Genomic DNA, 19848 nt, shown 5'->3' on the forward strand with positions numbered 1-19848 from the left:
TAATTGCATTCTTTTGTATCATGAGTGGATGTTTTGCATTTTTTACATTTTGTTTCAGCTTATGTGTTACTTGTTTTACAGGAAACCCTGATGATAAAATACTGTTAATTAAATATTGTTTTGAAAAGTGGGGGTCTTTTTCCCCCAAGGTGTTAAATATACTTCCATGATTTGAAACAAGAAACTGGAGTTGGGTTGAGGGTTACTTGTAAAGTCAGAAACATTTTTTAATGATCATTTTAAATCTACCCTGGCTTAGCAAAAAACTATCACATACCGTTCAAGGCTAAACAAGTATCTTGTAATAATTCATCTTCACAGAATATGGCCATTCAACTGGGATCCTCTATAACTGGTGCAGAAATGTCATTCTTAGGGGGAAATTCACAAATCAATACCATTACCACCTTAGACTTCAGAAGGAAAAATTATTCTGTGATCAAAGAAGAACCAAAAAATTCTTAGCTCAGATTTTCCACTGAAAGGTAATAAATTTGTGCACATCACAGCCTAATACCATGTGAGTACTCACAAGATGCAAGCAGAAGAGAAGATTCACTAGCTTATAACTATGCTGTAAGACAACTTCACTCAGTTCCTTCCTGAGTACCTCGAGTGTGTCAAACTACATAACTAACCTTACTGCTTAAATATTTAATCACACAGTCTATTTTGAAGTGAACCAACTCACTCCCTTTATATCCAAAAAGCTGAGAGCATTTCTGGAAACAGTTCAATGCAGGGATGGCTCCCAACAGTCACAGGGTGAACCTGCAGTAGGTGACTCTGACTTTCAGCTGTCCAACAGAATATTGTAGGTTTTGAATATATGTAGTGTTATATGATATAATACTGCAAAGTGTACAAGTTCTTCTTGATTAAAGCTTCTTAACAAAAAATGTAAGGGACTCATTGGAACCTAAAACTAGTGAACTTCCAGAAATGCTTTTTTAGTGGCAAACCCCCTTGTGATACAGTAGAAGATAGCTAGCTGTTTAGAGGGATGATAATATGACAAAATTATGACTGTTTTCAGGAGAGGACAGGTGGCCTGAATTACACCTTAATTGTTATTTTTAAAACTATGAAATAATATATTTACAGAGTTGGGTCAATATATCTTCCCACTGATATATCAACTGGTGAACATGATAGAAGCTTTCACATTAATTATAACAACTACTTCCTTAATGAAGTGCAAAAATGTTTGTGTAATGTGATTCAGTCTTTGGATTAGGTTACAGTTTATCACTCTGAAAGCAGGACTTTGTTGCTTATTTTCACAATAAGTTAGTTCAGCCACAACAGATAAACAGTGTATCATCCTATAACACCAATCAAAACCAATGTTAACGATAAAAATGATTAAACACAAATAATCAAAACACTGTATTAACATAGAATGCATTTTAAAATAAGCAATAGCCACAGTTTCATTGATGTGCATCTTTTCAACCAACACAAGATCAAAAAAGGCACTCACTGAATAAAATAAATAACTGAATAATAGGCTTGCTTCTCAAAATTGCTAAGTACGTAACATCAACTTATAATTTCTAGCCCATGGAATACTCAAAGAAATCAACTCTATTCATTTCACTAAGTTAAATACATTCTTTACGATGTATACAGGATTAAATCTATCAGGAGAAAACACTTCTAGCTACAGATTTTGTTTCTTGGCAACATGATGTGGATATAATAACAATGATAATTATATTTTAGCCATTTTTTCAGTCTGCCTAATGTAACATCAATAACTGTGAGCCAGAGAAAATGAAATTATTTAATTATGTGATTATTCTTTAAACACCAAATAGTTCCATCTTCTACTTTAGGAAAAACAGTACCACACTTCATCAATAGCTGCATCTGTGAACTACATTAGTCCTCCAAACTGAAATAATCTATACAAAAGCTTTCAACTCTCTCCTTACTCTAACTCCCCATAAAACTCCTTTGTGGCTCAGAGGATTCTGTACAGGATGGAAGTTGGAATATACTTTTTGATTCAGGTAAACAGCCAGAGAAAAAATAGGGATGAGATTAGAAATTACATCTTCAGATTACTACTTAAGAAGAGAAAGAACAGGAGTTGAATACAGGAGAGTAGTTATAATTCATGCATGTGAAACATTTTAGAGGAAGCTTAATATCCTTATACTGGAAAAGAAGAGTCTGGTATTAGATGTGGAATATGTGGACAGAAGTACCTGTCATAAATCAAACCTGCCCAAAATAATAATAACAACACCACCAACTACTGAGATTAATTTAATGCAAAAGCAACATAATAAATTCAACATGTAAGGTGCTTTGAAAAGACTTCTTTTAATTGACAAAGATATATCTATACCTATAGATATATATCGATATATGAAGGAGCATTCTTATCATGCCCTATGACAGTGATTTCAAAAGCACCTTATATTCTCATTTTGTCTTCCAGAGGAAGATGCAGATCCTGAAATAAGTACAAGAGATTGTAGTTACTACTAATTTTGTAGATTACAGACTCAGTAGGCCAAGCTGCAGAAGAATTAAGTCAGGAACTTTAAAACTGGCTTTAAAACCTAAAATACTGAAGAATAATTGCAAAAAAAAATTAAATTTAAGACAATTGCTTTTCAAAGTTTGTATGAAAAAATGGAAATATGATTTTGTATGTTATATGCCTACTGTAGACATTAAAATACAGAACACAATATATATCACACACTCAAGAATTACAGCACTGCTTTTTCAATTAATCACAAATAATTACAATTATCTACTGTTTCGACTTTAGTCTGCAGTACACAGAGTTATGCAGATCAAAGTTAACTGTGACAAGCCATCTAGTTTTGGAAGGGTTTCAAGGTGTGATCTAGATAAGCCTGAAAAGTCAGTACACCTGTCTGAACCTACACCCAATTCTTTCTTCTGACTACATCATTTGTAACATAGGCAGATTTTAATTCTCTGGACAATTCACAAAGCTCTTCACTTCCTGTAATTACATGTTCTTCATTCTGTCACATCTTCAAAGTTCCCACATTTATTTTAATAAACATAAGACTATCTTTTCTGAGCTGACCAGTCTTCTATAAGGTTTGGAACAATCTGTAAATGCACCTAAATGAAAGAGAGTGGATAGATCTGCAACTGTGGGCAACATTTATGAATCTTGTAATAAAATGGGCAGAATATCACCTGAGAGGTGATTCTCACTTCTCCAATTTATGCACCCTAAAAAAAAAAATTGGAATATTATACCTTTTTCTCTTTTATTTTCTTTCTGTATATCATCCCTAAATCTCAGGTTAGTCCCTCAATACTTCTCCTAGCCCAAAAGTACTTCTCTAAAGTGAGTCCATTCTAAGTGATGATGCAATATTCTCTGCATGTGTTTTCAGACTGGATCAGTGATACAATACATTTTCAAGGGTTCCTCAAACTTATCCTCCTACAATCCTAACACAATCCTGAAATACATCAGAAATCTCACCAAACAGTTTTATACCAATATTATTTGCACACATAAACGATGCATGCACCAGTCCCTTTAGAAACCAAGAATTCCACCTTTAAATGTATATTTCTGTATTATGAAGCACATTTCAGAAAAAGGAAAATTTTCAGGTAAAAATCATGCATTAAATCATAGCGTTGTGTATCCTAGATATACCTAATAATTGCAGATCTCTGTTACTTAAAGAGCATTAAATAGCACATAATTGTTTGTGTGATCACTTATACTTTTTTGTAGGCAGGAGGGAAACTTAGTTATTATACTCAGATTATTAAATCAATCAGAAATCTTAAAAAGTTGTTAGAAAAAAAAAAAAAAGAGAGAGAAGGGGGCGGAAGCACTTAACAATCTGGCACCTTTTTTTTTTTCTGCTTAGAGCTGAATCCTAACAGGAAATTTAAACTTCACAAACTTCTCAAACAAAGAATCATCTTGAGGGTCACAAAGATGATTAATGAATTGGAACATCCGACATATCAAGAGAGGCTGGGAGAGCTGGGACTGTTCAGCCTGGAAAAGACTGCAGGGATCTTACTAATGCATATAGAACCCGATGAGGACAGAGCAAAGATGGAGCCAGACTCTTCTCAGTTTGACCAACTAACACAAATTGAAAAACAGGAAATTCAATGTAGATGCAGAAATGTTTATTGTTTCAAACTCGTAAGATGAGACTGTAAGTCTAATCTTATGCTTGCCTGTCTATAATGCTGGAATGATTGTCATGTCATGCTGTTGTCATGATGTTCCTTATCTTTGCTGAACCTGTGCATACCCCATGGAACACTAGATCCTAGAGCTTACTTCTATCAGTGCTAGTGCTTGCATTTTTTGTGCTGTTTGAGACTCAACACTATCACAATGGGAAAAAATCATACCACCCCTTCTGCTGTGGTAAGCCATGTAATGTGGAACCAGTTCAAACTTAATAGCGATTGCTTTTAAACCTTTTTCCTTTGCAAGAGGTTCACAAAGCATTACCATCCTAAAAAGATTTGATGAATGACAATCTTATGTATGCCTATTTTCTTTAATTTTGAATTATTTTCTTCAATTTTTTAATCATCATTTAAAAAAAGATCTGCATCTGATTTTGTGGGCTGATACTCTAAGAAACTGGATCTGTGTTTTTAGTACCATATATTTTTAGTGTTAACTTGTTATGACCAGCTTTAAAGGACTAGAGAGGAATTGGATACTTTAGGCATTAGTTGTGGTTTTAAACTGCTTTCTTAGAATAGAAAATCAAGAGGCAAACTGCTCCTAGATATTAACTGTAACACAAAACCCCAAACGATACTGTTGACAAGGTTTCTTTTCCTGTCTCCCATTTTTTGGCCTGCTTATTTGTCTCTGACTTCTTTCATCTCCTTTCTACTTTTCACATGCATGTTTTTCTTTGATATTTTCCTGCCTTACTTCTACCAAATAATTTCTCTTTGCTTCTGCAATTTTTGATCTCTCTCTCTCATAAACATGAATGTTTCTGCTCTATAAAAAACTTTCATTCTGTCCCCATACAGATCCCATCTATTATTCCCACGTTCCATTCACTCTGTATCCCCTCTATTTCCTGTAAGAAATTTTATCCTATCAATTCTATTTTGTAAAATATTTTAATCCTGATTCTGTTTTTTTTTGCTGGTCACACCTGCCCGGACTATCACTGTGAGTCCTACTTGCCTGACACTTTTCCATGGTTCCCTACATTCTTAGTCTCATGCTTCCTTCCCTCTCCTTACTTTACACCTCTCGCCTACCAGTCTTTGTTGCCTGACTTCTCTTCATTATGTCACTCCTCCTGATATTTAGTCTTTTAACAAACTGTAAATTTTGAATACAATATTTCTGGCTACATGTCTATCTCAGCATGTAAAGCAGCTCTGGAGCCTAAGGCCAAGAGGCACAGACCCACTTCTGTCCACTAAGCTGAACTTTCTTCAATTTCCTCCTTCCTCCAGACATGACACATCCAAACTGACAACAGCTTCTGATATGTGGTGTTTCCTGAACTGAGCATTTTTGGGAGAATGTTAGTCGTCTACAACCAAAACCATGGCAAGGATCATGCTCATACTTAACCAGGCATGTACTCAAACGTCCACCCACCTAGTCCTCAAGATCAAGTAATCTTCCTCTCTGTTTGGATCTGTCTAGTTTATTATCTTTCCTTTGCCTTTGAGAAAATCACTGCTAGGTACTGAGCCATGCAAATAAGCTGGAAACAACTGGGGAAGCGAAAGCTCAGGTTAACTTTGTTGAAGCAAATGCCAGAGTGTAACTCATCTGTAACATGAAGAGACGCAATGTGGCACCACCACCAACAGCTTGACTGTTGGGCGCCTCCATCTTCAGGTAACTGTGTTTATATCCTCCCTGCAACACAGCTTTTCTTAGTTTAACTATGTCTAAGAGCAAGTCACTGCTAGGAGATGTTACAGTAACTTTCAAAAGAAAAGAGTAGTTTGAAAAACAGATTGTTAGAGGACTTTACATTAGTGTAAGGCCTCAGGAGACATATCAAAAATAGAATTTCAGGATGAAAAATTAAGAAAGACATGTGTGCAGCATGGAGTTATTTTAACTAACTTGGTTTCTTCAGGCAACTATATTCATGATGACATTATCTAATGAAGCAAAGCAGCAAAAAAATCAGAAGATATCTGATCTATTAAAAATGAATAGGGAGATTATTGTCTAATGATAGGTAGTTCATGCCTTGAAAGGTTTTTGTTTATAAAGAAAAAGAATAGGGGAAAATTATGAAGGATTATTATTTCTTCGGTTATTTGTATTTTAAAGCACGGAGCTGCCACAGTTTCCATTACATACAATACGCTTATGTAGCAATAATGTTAAATTAGGGGAAATCCTCTGTGGTATTTGGGTGCAGGTTTCCTAGAGTGTTGATTTATTAACAAATGGATATAAGCCATGAATTCAAACAATTGCCCATGTGAAGGTGTTTCTAGAGATCCTACCTGTTGGCGGGATGATTCCAGGAGACATTAGGCCTGGGACAGAATGTGGCATAATATGAGAATTCTCTGGGGAGGTGACACTTTGAGTCCTCTTAGGAGGCCTTCCAGGTCTAGAACTGAAACAAACAAACAAAAAAATTTTTACAATTAAGCTGTTGTCTTACATATCATTTCAAAGTTGTTTCAAGTGGTAACATGGACTGTAAATAAATTTGTTTCAAGGACGGTTGCTTTTGCAGTTAGATGTAATAGACTTCCATCACTAATTAGATTACATGCTGAATTCATTTTCCTCATTGAAGATCAGCCGCTCTTGATGCATAATTCATAGCCTGCACCTCGTTACCTGCTTCTTCATATTAATATCTATACACAGTTTGAATTGCCTCGTTTGCATATGCTAAAGTTCTGCATGCAGCCTTCAGCACGAAAATTATGCACTAACTTGTAATAATTATTACAGTCAGCCTGCTATTGATTTATGAGACTTTTAAAAACCAAATATGTGTAGTACTTGTAATGAATGATATTTTAAGGTTCTTCAGGAAATTAAAAGGCAATGGCTGCCTAAGGAAATGTTCTGCTTGTTTGATTTAATACTACAGTTAGCTGGGAGGTGGAATGAAAGAGTGATTCAGACCTATAGCACATTTTTGGATGATATGTTTTATTACTTCGCACTGCTAGCCTGATATCTAGATGATAAATGACAATACATATCTAATGTGTGAAAAGGTCTTGCAATTTCTTTATTTTTTGTCATTTAAAAGATAAGTCAAGTTATCATTTAACCCTTATTCTATTTAAAGTGAAAATCTCACTAAGACACCTTACTTTAAATAAACTACTTTATGTCAGAAAGGACTCAGAATTCTTTTTAAGACATTGTTGAGCAAATGCCATCGTAGCAGCTTACATCTGTCCAGTATGGAAAAATAGAGGGCTTCAGGTTTAAGCACTCCTTATCTGTTAAACACTCATAAACACAACTTTCCATCTCCTGGACTGCATAAGTAGCATACAAATTAGATATGGATTACAATAAAAATACTTATTACCCACTTATATGCAAATATGTACCTGCTACATACAATGCATATCCAAAGGCTTGTATTCTTATGTACAGATCATAGTGTAGTACTACTGCAATATCCTATAACTGCTTATTTAGGGAACAATGTGGAATAACTTCACAGAACGAAGTGTTAACCTGTGCTCTGCCAAACCTTTGAGGTTCTTCATTTGTTTCAAAACAAGAAAGAAAAGAAAGATGCTTATGAAAGGTTTTGCTGCTTTGGTCCTCATACTAACAAAACTCTAATCAAGGATAATGGCATTTGTAGCTGTGCTGGGACTGCAGAAAGAGGCAGATAACAATACCTCTGTTTTCTGTTCATATTTGTTCCCCTTGTGTTTGGAAACACCGTTTTTCTTTGCACCTTCTGCAACCAAACTTTAATAAACCAAAAACAATCAAAGTACAGAGCATTTTCTTGAAGTTTAATGACTCATGGCATTGAGTCATTAACCTTAACTGATCATTAATTCCCAACTTAATGTCCTGATCTGAGGTCATTATTAAAATTATAAGCTTGGTAATTTCTTTGATTGGGTTGGGATTTTTGATCTTCTTTAATACAAACAAAATTGTTGTATGTTCAAAGCTAGAAGAAAAACAGTTGTAGAAAAAGAAGAGTATCTTATTCCAGCTCACAAAACCAAATTAAGTGTCTTCCATTTTTCTTTGAAATTTTCTTTGTGATTTACAATAAAAATAAACATACCATGAATACACATAAAACTGAAAAGAAATTATAGACAAAAATGACCTGATTTAAATGGAGTGTTTCTAATATATTCACTCACAAAAAAAACCCCACTGCCATGACATAAGAAAAGTTTAATGTTTAATTTAAGTACCTATGATGATGTACTGTTCTCAAATCACTGCTGTGATATGAGTATTGAAGGGTCCGACGACAGCGTAACAAAACACAAGCAGGGTGTCCTGGCATAATGCACAAAGTACCAACGGCTTCCAGGTCTTTAAAACAAACAAGTTCACAACTGCAAAGACTCTCTTTGATGCTTACTGCCAAGTGTAGCCATAGTGAAGCTTGAATGCTTCTGTCTTTTAATTTTGAGGAATAAAACCAACCCTCTTCAAAGCCTAACAGAAGACAGTCATGGACCAAAGGCCATAAATAAGGCCAGTAACCCAACTCTACCTGCTAATTTATCCCAAACTTTACCAAGTAAGTGACCTCATAAAGTCCTGAACTCCCAATTCCAATCCTATGAACAATATTTTAACCAGTAGATGGTTGGGCACTGGAACAGGCTCCCGGAAGTGGTGACAGCACCAAGCCTGACAGAGTTCAAGAAGTGTTTGCACAAAACAAAACTCTCAATGACATGATTTTTGGGGCTGATCAATGCAGGGCCAGGAGCTGGACTCGATGACCCCTGTGGGTCCCTTCCAACTCAGGATATTCTATAATTCTATTTAATTGAAATTTCTGAGAAGCAAACCTCCTTTATCCTGATATAATTTTTAAGAATTCTACGATTCTGTGATTCTAAGTGACACTCACTTCAGTCTACTATAAACCAAAGAAAAGTTTGTTCCTTATCAATGCAGGGCCAGGAGCTGGACTCGATGACCCCTGTGGGTCCCTTCCAACTCAGGATATTCTATAATTCTATTTAATTGAAATTTCTGAGAAGCAAACCTCCTTTATCCTGATATAATTTTTAAGAATTCTACGATTCTGTGATTCTAAGTGACACTCACTTCAGTCTACTATAAACCAAAGAAAAGTTTGTTCCTTATGACAAGGCAGAAAAATACAGTAAGACAAATTAAGAATCATTTCTTAAGGCCTGGAAGATCTGATTTAGAGTCACGGTAGACTGTGAAATACACAATTAAAATGAATAAATCTAATTATCCTCAATAACTGACTTAGTAACAATTCTTTACTTAATTTGTTATTTATATTATGTACTTGTTTCATTAAGCAAATTACTAACCTGAAATATTACCCTTTTATAAGATTTTTTTCAAACTAGAAGAATTGCAAGAATTTTGTAGGAATTATTACCAAAGTTGTGGGGGAAATGTCATGAAAAAAATACTTTAAAAAATAATAACTTTGATTCAAATTGAAAACTTTCATGTTGTTTTGTAGTTCATTATCATTTTTATAGCTATATGATAAACTCTTTAAAAAACATCAAAAGCACAGCAAATTAGCTTAACTGTCATAAACAGGATGATAAAAATAGCTTAATGAATCATTTTGTTAGTATTTTCCACAAAGTTGTGTAAAGACCTACTTATTTTCATTTTCATTACAAGAAAAGAGACCTGCTTCAAAATACTCATATTCCTATTTTGTATCAAAATCAGAAGACTTGTATTCAGTAAGAAAATACAATATAATTTAAACAGGTATGAGTTGATTCATTATATAAAAGATATATTTAAGTGCATAATAATACTCCTTTTAGTCAAATTTAGATTTATATAAGCTTTTATAGAGTTTTAAAAGACATTGTAAGATTTTGTCTTCTATCTAAATAAAACTGCTAAAAGAACAACACTGTTTCTTCTGAAGGCACATTTTACTTCTTATGGAAAGGCTAATTATCTCAATGGATAAACTACTCAAAGATGACCTATTTTGATTTTGAAGATGTCTGCAGTCTGGAGTTTCTAGAGCTAAGATAAACAGTCTGAAATGCCAAGACCTAAAAGCCAACATAAGTCTTGTGAATACCCAGGGTCATAGTACAGAGAAGTCAAGGAGTCTTATGGGACTTCACATGGAGTCGCTAGGAGAAACAAGTCTACATCTGGAAGTCTTAGTTGGTCTTCCTGTCTACTGTTTCATACTTCGAAGAGTGAGTTAGAGAGAGCAGAAATTAGACAATTTGAACAAACATTCAAGGAAGCCACAATGATTAAGTGTTTTAAAGACCTTAGGAGAAGTCATAGGGAACTTTAAGTAGTTAGTTGCCCATTAGAAAATATATGCCATAGATACATTGTCATTCTGTTCTTAGAAATATGAGCAAGTTAGATATTTTCCTTCCTAAAATGGAAGTTTTCCTATGTGAGGTAACATGTGTTGAAGAAGAAAATGAAACTTCCTACAGAACTACATATTACCAATTTAGTACTACTCAGTTTTTAAAGGGAAGCACCTAAATGTATTTAGTCCCACAAAAACCCAACTGACTTACCTAGGCTTGTGCAAGTTTGTGTCAAAATTTTTAGACTTTTTTTGGGTCTTAGAAAACAACCTCACAGACAACTAAGCTTTATGTTTGTAGACAATTATCACAATTTAAAATTACCATATATATTTATGTGAATGGGGAACTAAAGGTGCAGATTGGTGAATCTTTAACGTCTCAAATATTTTCTTCACTAGCATTAGGTAATTAGATATCCAGAACACATTCCAGAACCATTCAAAACAAATCCATCAATTGTTGTCCAGATTGCTATTTCATCCCTTCAATTTCACAAATTCTTCAAGGAATACTACGGCTGTAATATTTTCATCTTTGAAGGAAAAAGGTGTATATGTCTTCTGCACTGTGACTGGCATAAACAGTACAAAACATGAGAAGCAATTGAGAGTACATTGTCAGAAAATATGGTTATTTTTTGGTCTTTTGATAACATATATGAGTCTTATATCCTTCCTGTGTAACAAATCTAGACTACAACAGATGACTGAATTAAAGAAGAAAAAAAGGAAGAATCAGTGTTAGTCATCAGTTTAAAAATATTATCAAAGCACAACATTTTAAGCTTTTTTACAATTCCAATTGTATTATCAAAGTATGAGCTCGCTCCTAGAAATCACTTTGATAATGCAAAACAATTAAAAGCAGACACAATCAGCAGAAAACCTGGTCCTGTACAACCACGTGGAAAGAGATGAAGGGAGAATAGGTATGGGCTTATCTGCTGGCTGTAAAAGTAACCAGGCTGCATTCAGCTCTATTCAGTATCTGCCAGAAGACAGCCAAGACTTTAAAATCTAAGGGTCTCATCCTTGAAAGCCTTGGACACATAGACTTCCCAATGATTTCTGTTAAGACTTTGAGTAGCAAGAAAGGCCTTGGCTCCAAAGCAGTTGAAACTCTTAATGAGCAGCATAGACCTCTCAGAGCACATTACTAACATTTGATAGATGACTAATTGCATGGCAAAACATATACTATGAAACTAGAAGTGTGTTCTACAAAGCTGAGATAATGCTGTGATTTATCTTTCTTGTGTCCTGACTTTGAGGAATAATTGTGCAAGATTAACACTAGATGAACAAAGTTTCACTCTTTCAAATCATTTTTATTAAATACATGAAATATCCCTAAAGAAAATATCAAGTCTGACCAAGAGTAAGAATGCAAAGTGCCTTTCTATCCAAAATTAATTCATTTCAGGGCCAGTTTTCTACATTTACAGTTTTATTTTTAACCTTGTCTGTGTGCAAGTTTAGTGCACAGAAATATTGTCCTCATGTGAAACTGGGCAACCATGATGCCATTGGCCAGGCAGTTTTATAATCAGTAATACTGGGGGGTGGCAGGGAGGGTTACACTCTCGAGGTGATAGGCAGCAAATCTGTAACAAGCATTTGGTGTATTTATTTAATGTATTTTTTATGTTCTTAGAACTGCTTAGAACAGCTCTGAATATCAATACCAATTTTAGCTACATCAGCATTTATGCATCTCATTTAGGCACATACTGAAAATCTAGGCTTTATTTCTCAGTTATTCTATTTCCCCTCAGTGCTTCAGAGCCTGACACAAGAACCTTCGACCTCAAAGAAGCTGCCTGAATGAAATTTAGGTGAACAGCCACTGGAAGTGGTTATGATGTGCTTGCCATACAGTGGCCACTGAAAAAGGGCTGAGGATGTCACAGCCGGAGACTATTTGCTGGCTTAATGCAATGACAGGGATGTCCTGTGGCAACCCGTAACCACAACCCACAGAGTCTTCCCACATGGTACATGTGAGTTTTGGGATAGTTTCTATGCTGCTCTCATCATCATACGTTCAGCCTTCACGCTAATAAGACTTGAGCCAAGGGCGTGTCACTTCTGAAAAATAAGGTCTAGGAAGACTGACTAAACCTTTTGTGTAATTTAATTCCTTTGCTTGAAAAACACTTGCTTGCCAAGGTAACCTTCATAAATATTTCTAATGCACTGAACTAGCATTTTAAAGAAAAAAACCACAACAAAAATGACAAAGTACATCGATCCAAACCTTACACTTTACTATTTTAGGTTTTCCCCTTCTACTCCCACTGAAGAACAAAGCAAAAGAATGCAATTCTAAGAGTGGGCATACATCTATTTTGGCAGTTAGTAAAACAAGCATTAGAAATCACACCATGTCCTTTTTGCTTGCAACAGTCTTGTAAAACAATAAAACTCTCAGTGCAATTACCTTAAATTTATTTTTCTTCTCACAGTTAAACAGAAAATGTTCTCACGCAATAATTAGTGCTGAACTCATGATATATTAGGAGTTACTGAGACATCAAACAATGCTGATGAAAATAAATACAAAGATTGTTTAAAAATCTTCATAAAGAAGTGTATGAATGATCTTCAAAAGAATTAGCTTGTGTTACAGGAGTGAATAGTGCAGAAAGCATGCTGATAACACTTTACTGCATTTCAGTAACAGAACACTTTACTGCTATTTTTGAACCAAAATGGCCAAAAGTGGATATTTGGTAAGAAATGCAGTACCAATTTATCAGTGGTCCAAATAATTAAGTTAAATGGAAGAAAATAATTTCACTCCATATCCCAAAGTCATTTAATGCAGTAACACACGAGCAGTGGTTAGTACTAGGATACCAAGCTTTTGGCAGTTAGAGAAGACCTCGTTGAATCATTTCTTTTCCTAGCAGTCCTGTCATGTAAACAGCATGTCATTTCCATCTTCCTCAGCACTGAAGCCCAAATCACTCTGCTTTTCAGCAAGATTAGTAGTAGTCTTGATAAAAGACTGCAAGATACAAACTACAAGAGTGCAAGAATATATAAACTATATATTAGAGTAACACCTGCCAGCTCCCCCTTGATGGCTGAAGTCCCACTACAAACACAATGAAAGAACATAAGGGAAAGATTCTTCCTGACTGACCATACTACTTGAATATATGAATGACCTAAAGGGCAAGAAAGGAAATAAAACCAGTTAGAAATCTCAGTGCTACTGCAGTAAATTCAAATACCAGATTTGAATACAGCTGTGATTGTACATAAGTTCAAAATATTACTGAAATGTGACTGATGTCTTAATGAAATTGAAATCTGTAAGTCATCTATTGGAAAGGGAAAAACAGATAAGAATTAATCTAATTGTGTTGGGTGGCAGAATTATGATGTCAGAAGTAAATTAAGCCAAAAAGTTCACTGCTTCATCTAATTAGCTGAAACAGTAGATCTGCCTGAAAGTTCTTAAAACATTTAAGTATGTTGGTTCTCATAATTATGTAATAACTAGGAAACACAAGCCTTTGATGGTGACAGCCATACAAGCCAAAGTCAAAAATAAGTCTGAATGAACAATCAAATGCAACTATTAAACAGAGCTTATGCATAAATTCAAACCATATTGATATATTTTTTCCTTGACATAAGCCTTGCTTCAGAAAGAGTACTCAGAAATCACAGCACTGGACACCCTGAAGAAAAGTATTTAAAAATACTGGCAATACCAACAACAAAACCTCGAAAATTTGTATTTATTTCTTCTATTTACACTGATGTATTTTCAGAATAATTCCTGCAACCAGCAAAAAACTATTTTTTAAAAAAGTAGTAATATAAAGTGCAAGCTTCTCACAAATGCTCTGTCAAGTTCTAACAGATGCCTTTCCTATTTCACTCAACCTTACAGCATAAACCGCACCCAAAATTTAAATATGCAAGCTAAATGATTCCTTCTAACACTGTTATTCACCCACATGAAACCCCAAACTATAACAGATGCAAAGCCTATTTTTTCCTCAACTGTTTTCATCTTTTCTTAGGCTATAATTCTAAAAACATTCCCTCAAAACATCATCTACTATATATATTACAAAAATGTCAAGCATGGAGTTAATAGGCCAGAAAGGAAGGCCTGATGCACAATGACACAATCTAAAAGAATTTTAAGTTTTCCTTTTTTTAAAAAAGTTTCTACTTCAAGTTGCTGAGATGATTCCTAATGTAAAGCAAGTCTAACTGATGTGGTTATGTCTGTTAGAGTCTGCATATGGCCTGAAACAATGATTTAAATGTATGAACTTTAGTTGGAATGAACAGTCCTGCTTCAAGGCTTGTTTTCTAACCATCTGTATTCATCTCTGCATATAACTTGCACATGTAATTACAAATTTGTGAACATAAATCAGATAATTGCATGTACAAATAACCAATTAGACTCAAAGCAGAAATAGACCATATAACTCCTCTTTTGAACACCTATAAAACCATACATAAGTGCATAACTTTAAGAAATTTTTGTTTAACTTGTTTAAAAAAATATCATCTGGTTTGTTTTCCATCAGGACATATTGGGGAGCAGCTGCCATTTTGAGATGCATTTTAAAAACAGAACAGAAACACAACAAGGAAGAGCATCTACATCAGATACAAGCCCACCATTGTTCGAGGGGTCACAGAGCTAGTGTTCATTACTGGTGTATTACATGTAAGGTACATAAACATTTCAATGATGATTTAGTCTCAAATAAGAAAGAAAAAAATATTGTACTATTCAAGGTAAGTATTTAATGAAAACATTCTGGTTCTCCTGCCAGTTTTTTAATTATTATGCTATTCTTATTCATAATAGTTGATAATGGAGTTCTATCATATCAGTGTATCCACTGTAATATCTGAATACACTCATCACTTAATTGGCCACAATTCTTTGCATGAAATGCTGAAACAAGTGAACTGTCACCTTTTTAATGAAGCTGCCTATATCTTAAACCCTTTGCCCTTTAAAAAACTATTTATACTCAAAATGAAAAATTTTATTCTAGCTTCTGCCAGAGACTGTGGTTAATGTTCACTGCCCTTTATTCACCTTATTTTTAATTCTGAAAACCCACACTCATTAACCGTACACTTCCAAAGAATTGCTGGAACCGCCTATATAAAAGCTTGAAAGTGACTTTTATTGTGCATTTGAGAGCAACAGTGTGATATGAAATACTGAAAAGACTCTCCACTGGTCTGTGCAGCTATAACTGCTCAGCTGATGTAACATAGATCGATGGTAACAATGCAGTATCCATTAAAGTGACTAATTTAAACCTCTAAATAAGGCAGTGTGTATTTGTATATATGTGTAAATACAAAACTAAATATTAATCTAGTGATGAGTACTGTGCATTAAAAAATTACAATTTCTTTGAGCAGATGATATCTAGGGTCAGAGTGAGATATTTGTGTTGGGTAGAACTGTACAAGTAACACTAGTGAAATGAGTCTACTCTCAGAGTGCACTTCTATCTTGTATTACTATGCAAGTCCTAAACTAGAAGTTAAAGAGTAGGCACACCACTAGTTTCATCTCTATCATTCAGACTTGGAATCGTTTGGGAAAGAAACCAGCTATCATACAGCAACGAGCTTGCAACACCCAGCACAATGCCCATTGCTGAAACAGCCATGTGGCCCAAGAGATACCAGATGGGTGATTACCCTTGGAGATACCCTTTAAACATCAAATCCATGTGTGCATTCTAGATGTACTTTTCTTCCAAAACACAGCAAAATATAAACTCCTAGGATCCAAATCAGAATATTACAGTGACCCAACCAAAGAACACTTTTATTTGTTATCCTTTCAACAATTTAAAAGTAATTTGGTGCACTGCTATCAAGCTAGAGGATCAAATCTGGTGACATCTTAATATGTATCACCATAACCCTCTCTCAGTGTTTTAGGTAAGTTATTTGCAGGCTTGAAACACAGACAGTGCTCCAAGCTGTCCTATAACTACCTTATGTAAAGTCTGCCCTGCAACAGTCTGCTACTAATGCATTATCCTAAGGAAACACTGAAAGGAAAACTGAAGGAAACATTTCTGTTAAGTAGTACAAGGAGTACGTTTTTTAGATAATAGAGCTGATAAACATACCTACTTCTGATAAGAATTTTTTAAAATAGTTATTATTTATATTTCTTTTTAATTCTGGTAATTCCATTTGTGAATCTTCATACAACAAAATTACATAGGAAAATATCAAAAGCATCTATTTTATAGAAAAGCATAAATCAATTACTGAATTAATTTTGATATGGATCTGCTCTGTATTTACTCTGTGACTTGAAAAATTACACATGCTCTACTAGTCCTTTAACCTCCCATCCTTAAAGTACATTATGAAGTAAAGGCATGAGACTTTGAAGTGAAGTCAAACTACTGTTGCACTGTGTCTGAAAACATCTAAGTGTGATCCTCAAAAACATCTCACTTTATCCAAAATAAAGAACCCCAAAAATAAAAATACCAATTTCATCAAGTTATTCTAATGCTTGCAAATGCATACTCATGATGAATTCTCATTGAAAAACACCTAAGTCAATTTATTTTTCCTTTTAGGAACTCACATCTTCAGCAGCATGGGAAACATACAGCAGAATTTCATATTAGAGAATTTTATACAGGAATACAATTTCCAGGGTGGGCAAAACGGCACCAAGACTTGCAGAACATTTTCCTGGGGCATACTCTAGCTGGCCAGTATACATATCCATATGATGTTTGATTGACATACTCTGTGCCTGGAACATCTCCATATATAACACACACACAGAGAAATCTCTTTTGGCTCTGTTCATATAGCTCGTAGCACAACACGCTCAAATCCTGACTGAGCATTAAAATGATAATGAAATACAAATTAATCACAATAATTACAAACACATTTTCTTTCCATGCCCAGAGTCAAGTTAGGCAAGAGTTAAAGTAGGTGCCAACTCACAATTATATTCTGACTCTTCGTATTTTTATACGTTTCTGAAAGCCTTAGCTTCAAAAACTAAGTGCCTCAGTTTCTGTTCTGTTTTCTTACCAACAAAAATCTACTTTTTTATCAATCTGTCTTGGTTACGCACAAGAAAGCTCTGAAATTGCTATGTCACGTGCAAGTGAAAAAAGTTAGAAATGGAAAATAATCCAAAATCATCAAATAAACTAATCCAAAGGGGTTTTTCTCTTTATTTTGTTCTGGCTGATGGTCTCTGAATGTTAGACATCGCTAACACTGCTCAAGTTGTCATGGGTCAAACTAAGAGGGACATTTTCATCAGTGCTAAAGTCTTCCCCAAGGTGTACCCTGTTTGCTTTTGTAGTTTCGAGGTCCACTCCAGTACTAAAGCTGATACTGAAGAAAGGCCTACTTGATCAAACCATATGCTTCCTATGCTGTTTACAAGTACTTCTGGCAGAACTGGGTTTCTGTGGTAATGGATCAAGTTCTTAAGGTAGAAAAACCAAAACAGCAGAAGACTATCCTTTTTACAGAACAGGGATCAAATTAGACATATCCTGTCCAAAAACATGCTTGGTTACATGCTTGGCTGAAGGTCAGAGGGATGTCTTCATGACTTTATAGCTTTCCAATACAAAAGCACACCTGAGCTTCAACTGGACAGTGTGTTCATACAGTTTTTCCAAAAGTTTCACAATACATGAAGAAGACAGTACAGCAATAAAATGGCAGATTAGAAGAATTTTGTATCAATCAGTTATCTTTCTCTAAATTTTCTTGACTTAGATAACAGATATATTCCGTTGTAACAGAAGTATAATATGATGCTTTTTCATTACATTTTGCAGTACATTTTCCTTATACTATCTTTTAAAAAGAGATCAAAATTTTGAACTTTCTAAGCAATATTTGGAACACTAAAGCAGTTGTTTGCTCCAATTTATCCATTTATTCAATGACTTTGGAGGCCTAGGAATAGGAGATGGAGTCCTTGCAAGAGCTGTCTCTCTCACACAGTAACTCTTCGTGTGAGATATATGTGTTCTTGTATGTGTATATAGATATCATACAGACATGTATCTATAGGCCATATAGTGCAGCACACTCTCCCTGCACAGGAGTCTCTAGCCTGGTAGTACCAAGGCAGTAGGTGTTCTCATCCAAAACCAACTTAAAGCAAAGTAAAAATTGATCTAGATTTCATTATCTTTAGTAAGTACTGGTTGCCATCTTCTCTCCCACTGGGTTGTGAGACTAGACTGGCCCACTACTCCAGTGAACTAGAGAAACACATGGTATGCAAACAGTTCAACTTAGCTGCCATGATTCCTTCACCAAGTACTAAATAGTGAAAGATGAGTATTTCCAGTTTCTCCACCATGACAAAACTGCAATCTCAAGGCCAATCATTTTTATATCTTCATACTAGCAACTGCAGGCCTGTCAGTCAGAGGAGGGTTAGACTGGATATTAGGAAAATATTTCTTCATCAAAAGGATTATCCAACATTGGAACAGGCTGCCCAGGGAAGTGGTTGAGTCACTATCCCTGGAGGTATATAACGGGCATGTAGCTGTGATGTTTAGGAACAGGGTTTAGTGGTGGACTTGGCAGTGTTAGGTGAATGGTTCCAACCTAAACGATTCTATGATTCTATATACAAACACATATACACCTGTGTGTGTGTATGTCTGTTTGTGTAGTGTGCATACACACAGACTGCATCCCTGCAGATGATTAGCAATAGTCAATTGAAAAAACGTATCATTCGCTAATGGATGCCAAACCTAGATGCATAGTCAAGAGTAAAACAAAGGATAGTAGAGTTTACTTAGTACTTATTTGCACTTTATAAAGTTTTCTAACTTTCCATACACCAAACAACCATTTTCCTTTTCTTTTTTTCCCTTTCCACAACATGATTGTTAAGACTCAAATGTCAACTCAGTCAATACCTATTGTATAGTGAGCTGAATTTTTTGAATGACCACAGACCTCTCCTGTAAACCTCTTTGGCTAGACAGACCCTAAGAGCATGTGCCTTGCGCCACTGTCTTGGAAGATTAATGGCACATACTAAGTCAACAATATTATCTGCATATTCCCCAAAGATCTTAAATTAAACTACACATTCATCCTGGCCCAGCTTAGCCTACGTGAAATTTGTTTTTCTTAATGAGATCGCACTTAATAATAGAGACAGGCAACTCTGGAAAATAACAAATATAAACTCACCCCAGAACTAGCATTGTCTTGAATGCCATTATCCCTTTGTCTTGTGTAACAGTCAAATCTAAAAATGGCTTCATTTATC

At 35.0% G+C, this 19848-nt stretch overlaps 1 protein-coding gene across 1 annotated transcript in view; it reads right to left on the reverse strand.

Annotated features, from left to right (window-relative positions):
• The window catches only part of DACH1 (dachshund family transcription factor 1), a gene marked incomplete at both ends in the record, with an annotated part of 164402 nt that extends 157794 nt beyond the window's left edge, over window positions 1-6608 (reverse strand). The window contains one exon of the mRNA XM_009080840.1: window positions 6493-6608. Coding sequence (XP_009079088.1) covers window positions 6493-6608 — 116 coding nt within the window. The remainder of the gene's footprint in view (window positions 1-6492) is intronic.
• Between the last annotated feature and the right edge of the window lie 13240 nt (window positions 6609-19848).

The sequence above is a fragment of the Acanthisitta chloris genome, unplaced genomic scaffold, assembly GCF_000695815.1.
Source record: "Acanthisitta chloris isolate BGI_N310 unplaced genomic scaffold, ASM69581v1 scaffold22208, whole genome shotgun sequence".
Taxonomy (NCBI): Eukaryota; Metazoa; Chordata; class Aves; order Passeriformes; family Acanthisittidae; genus Acanthisitta; species Acanthisitta chloris.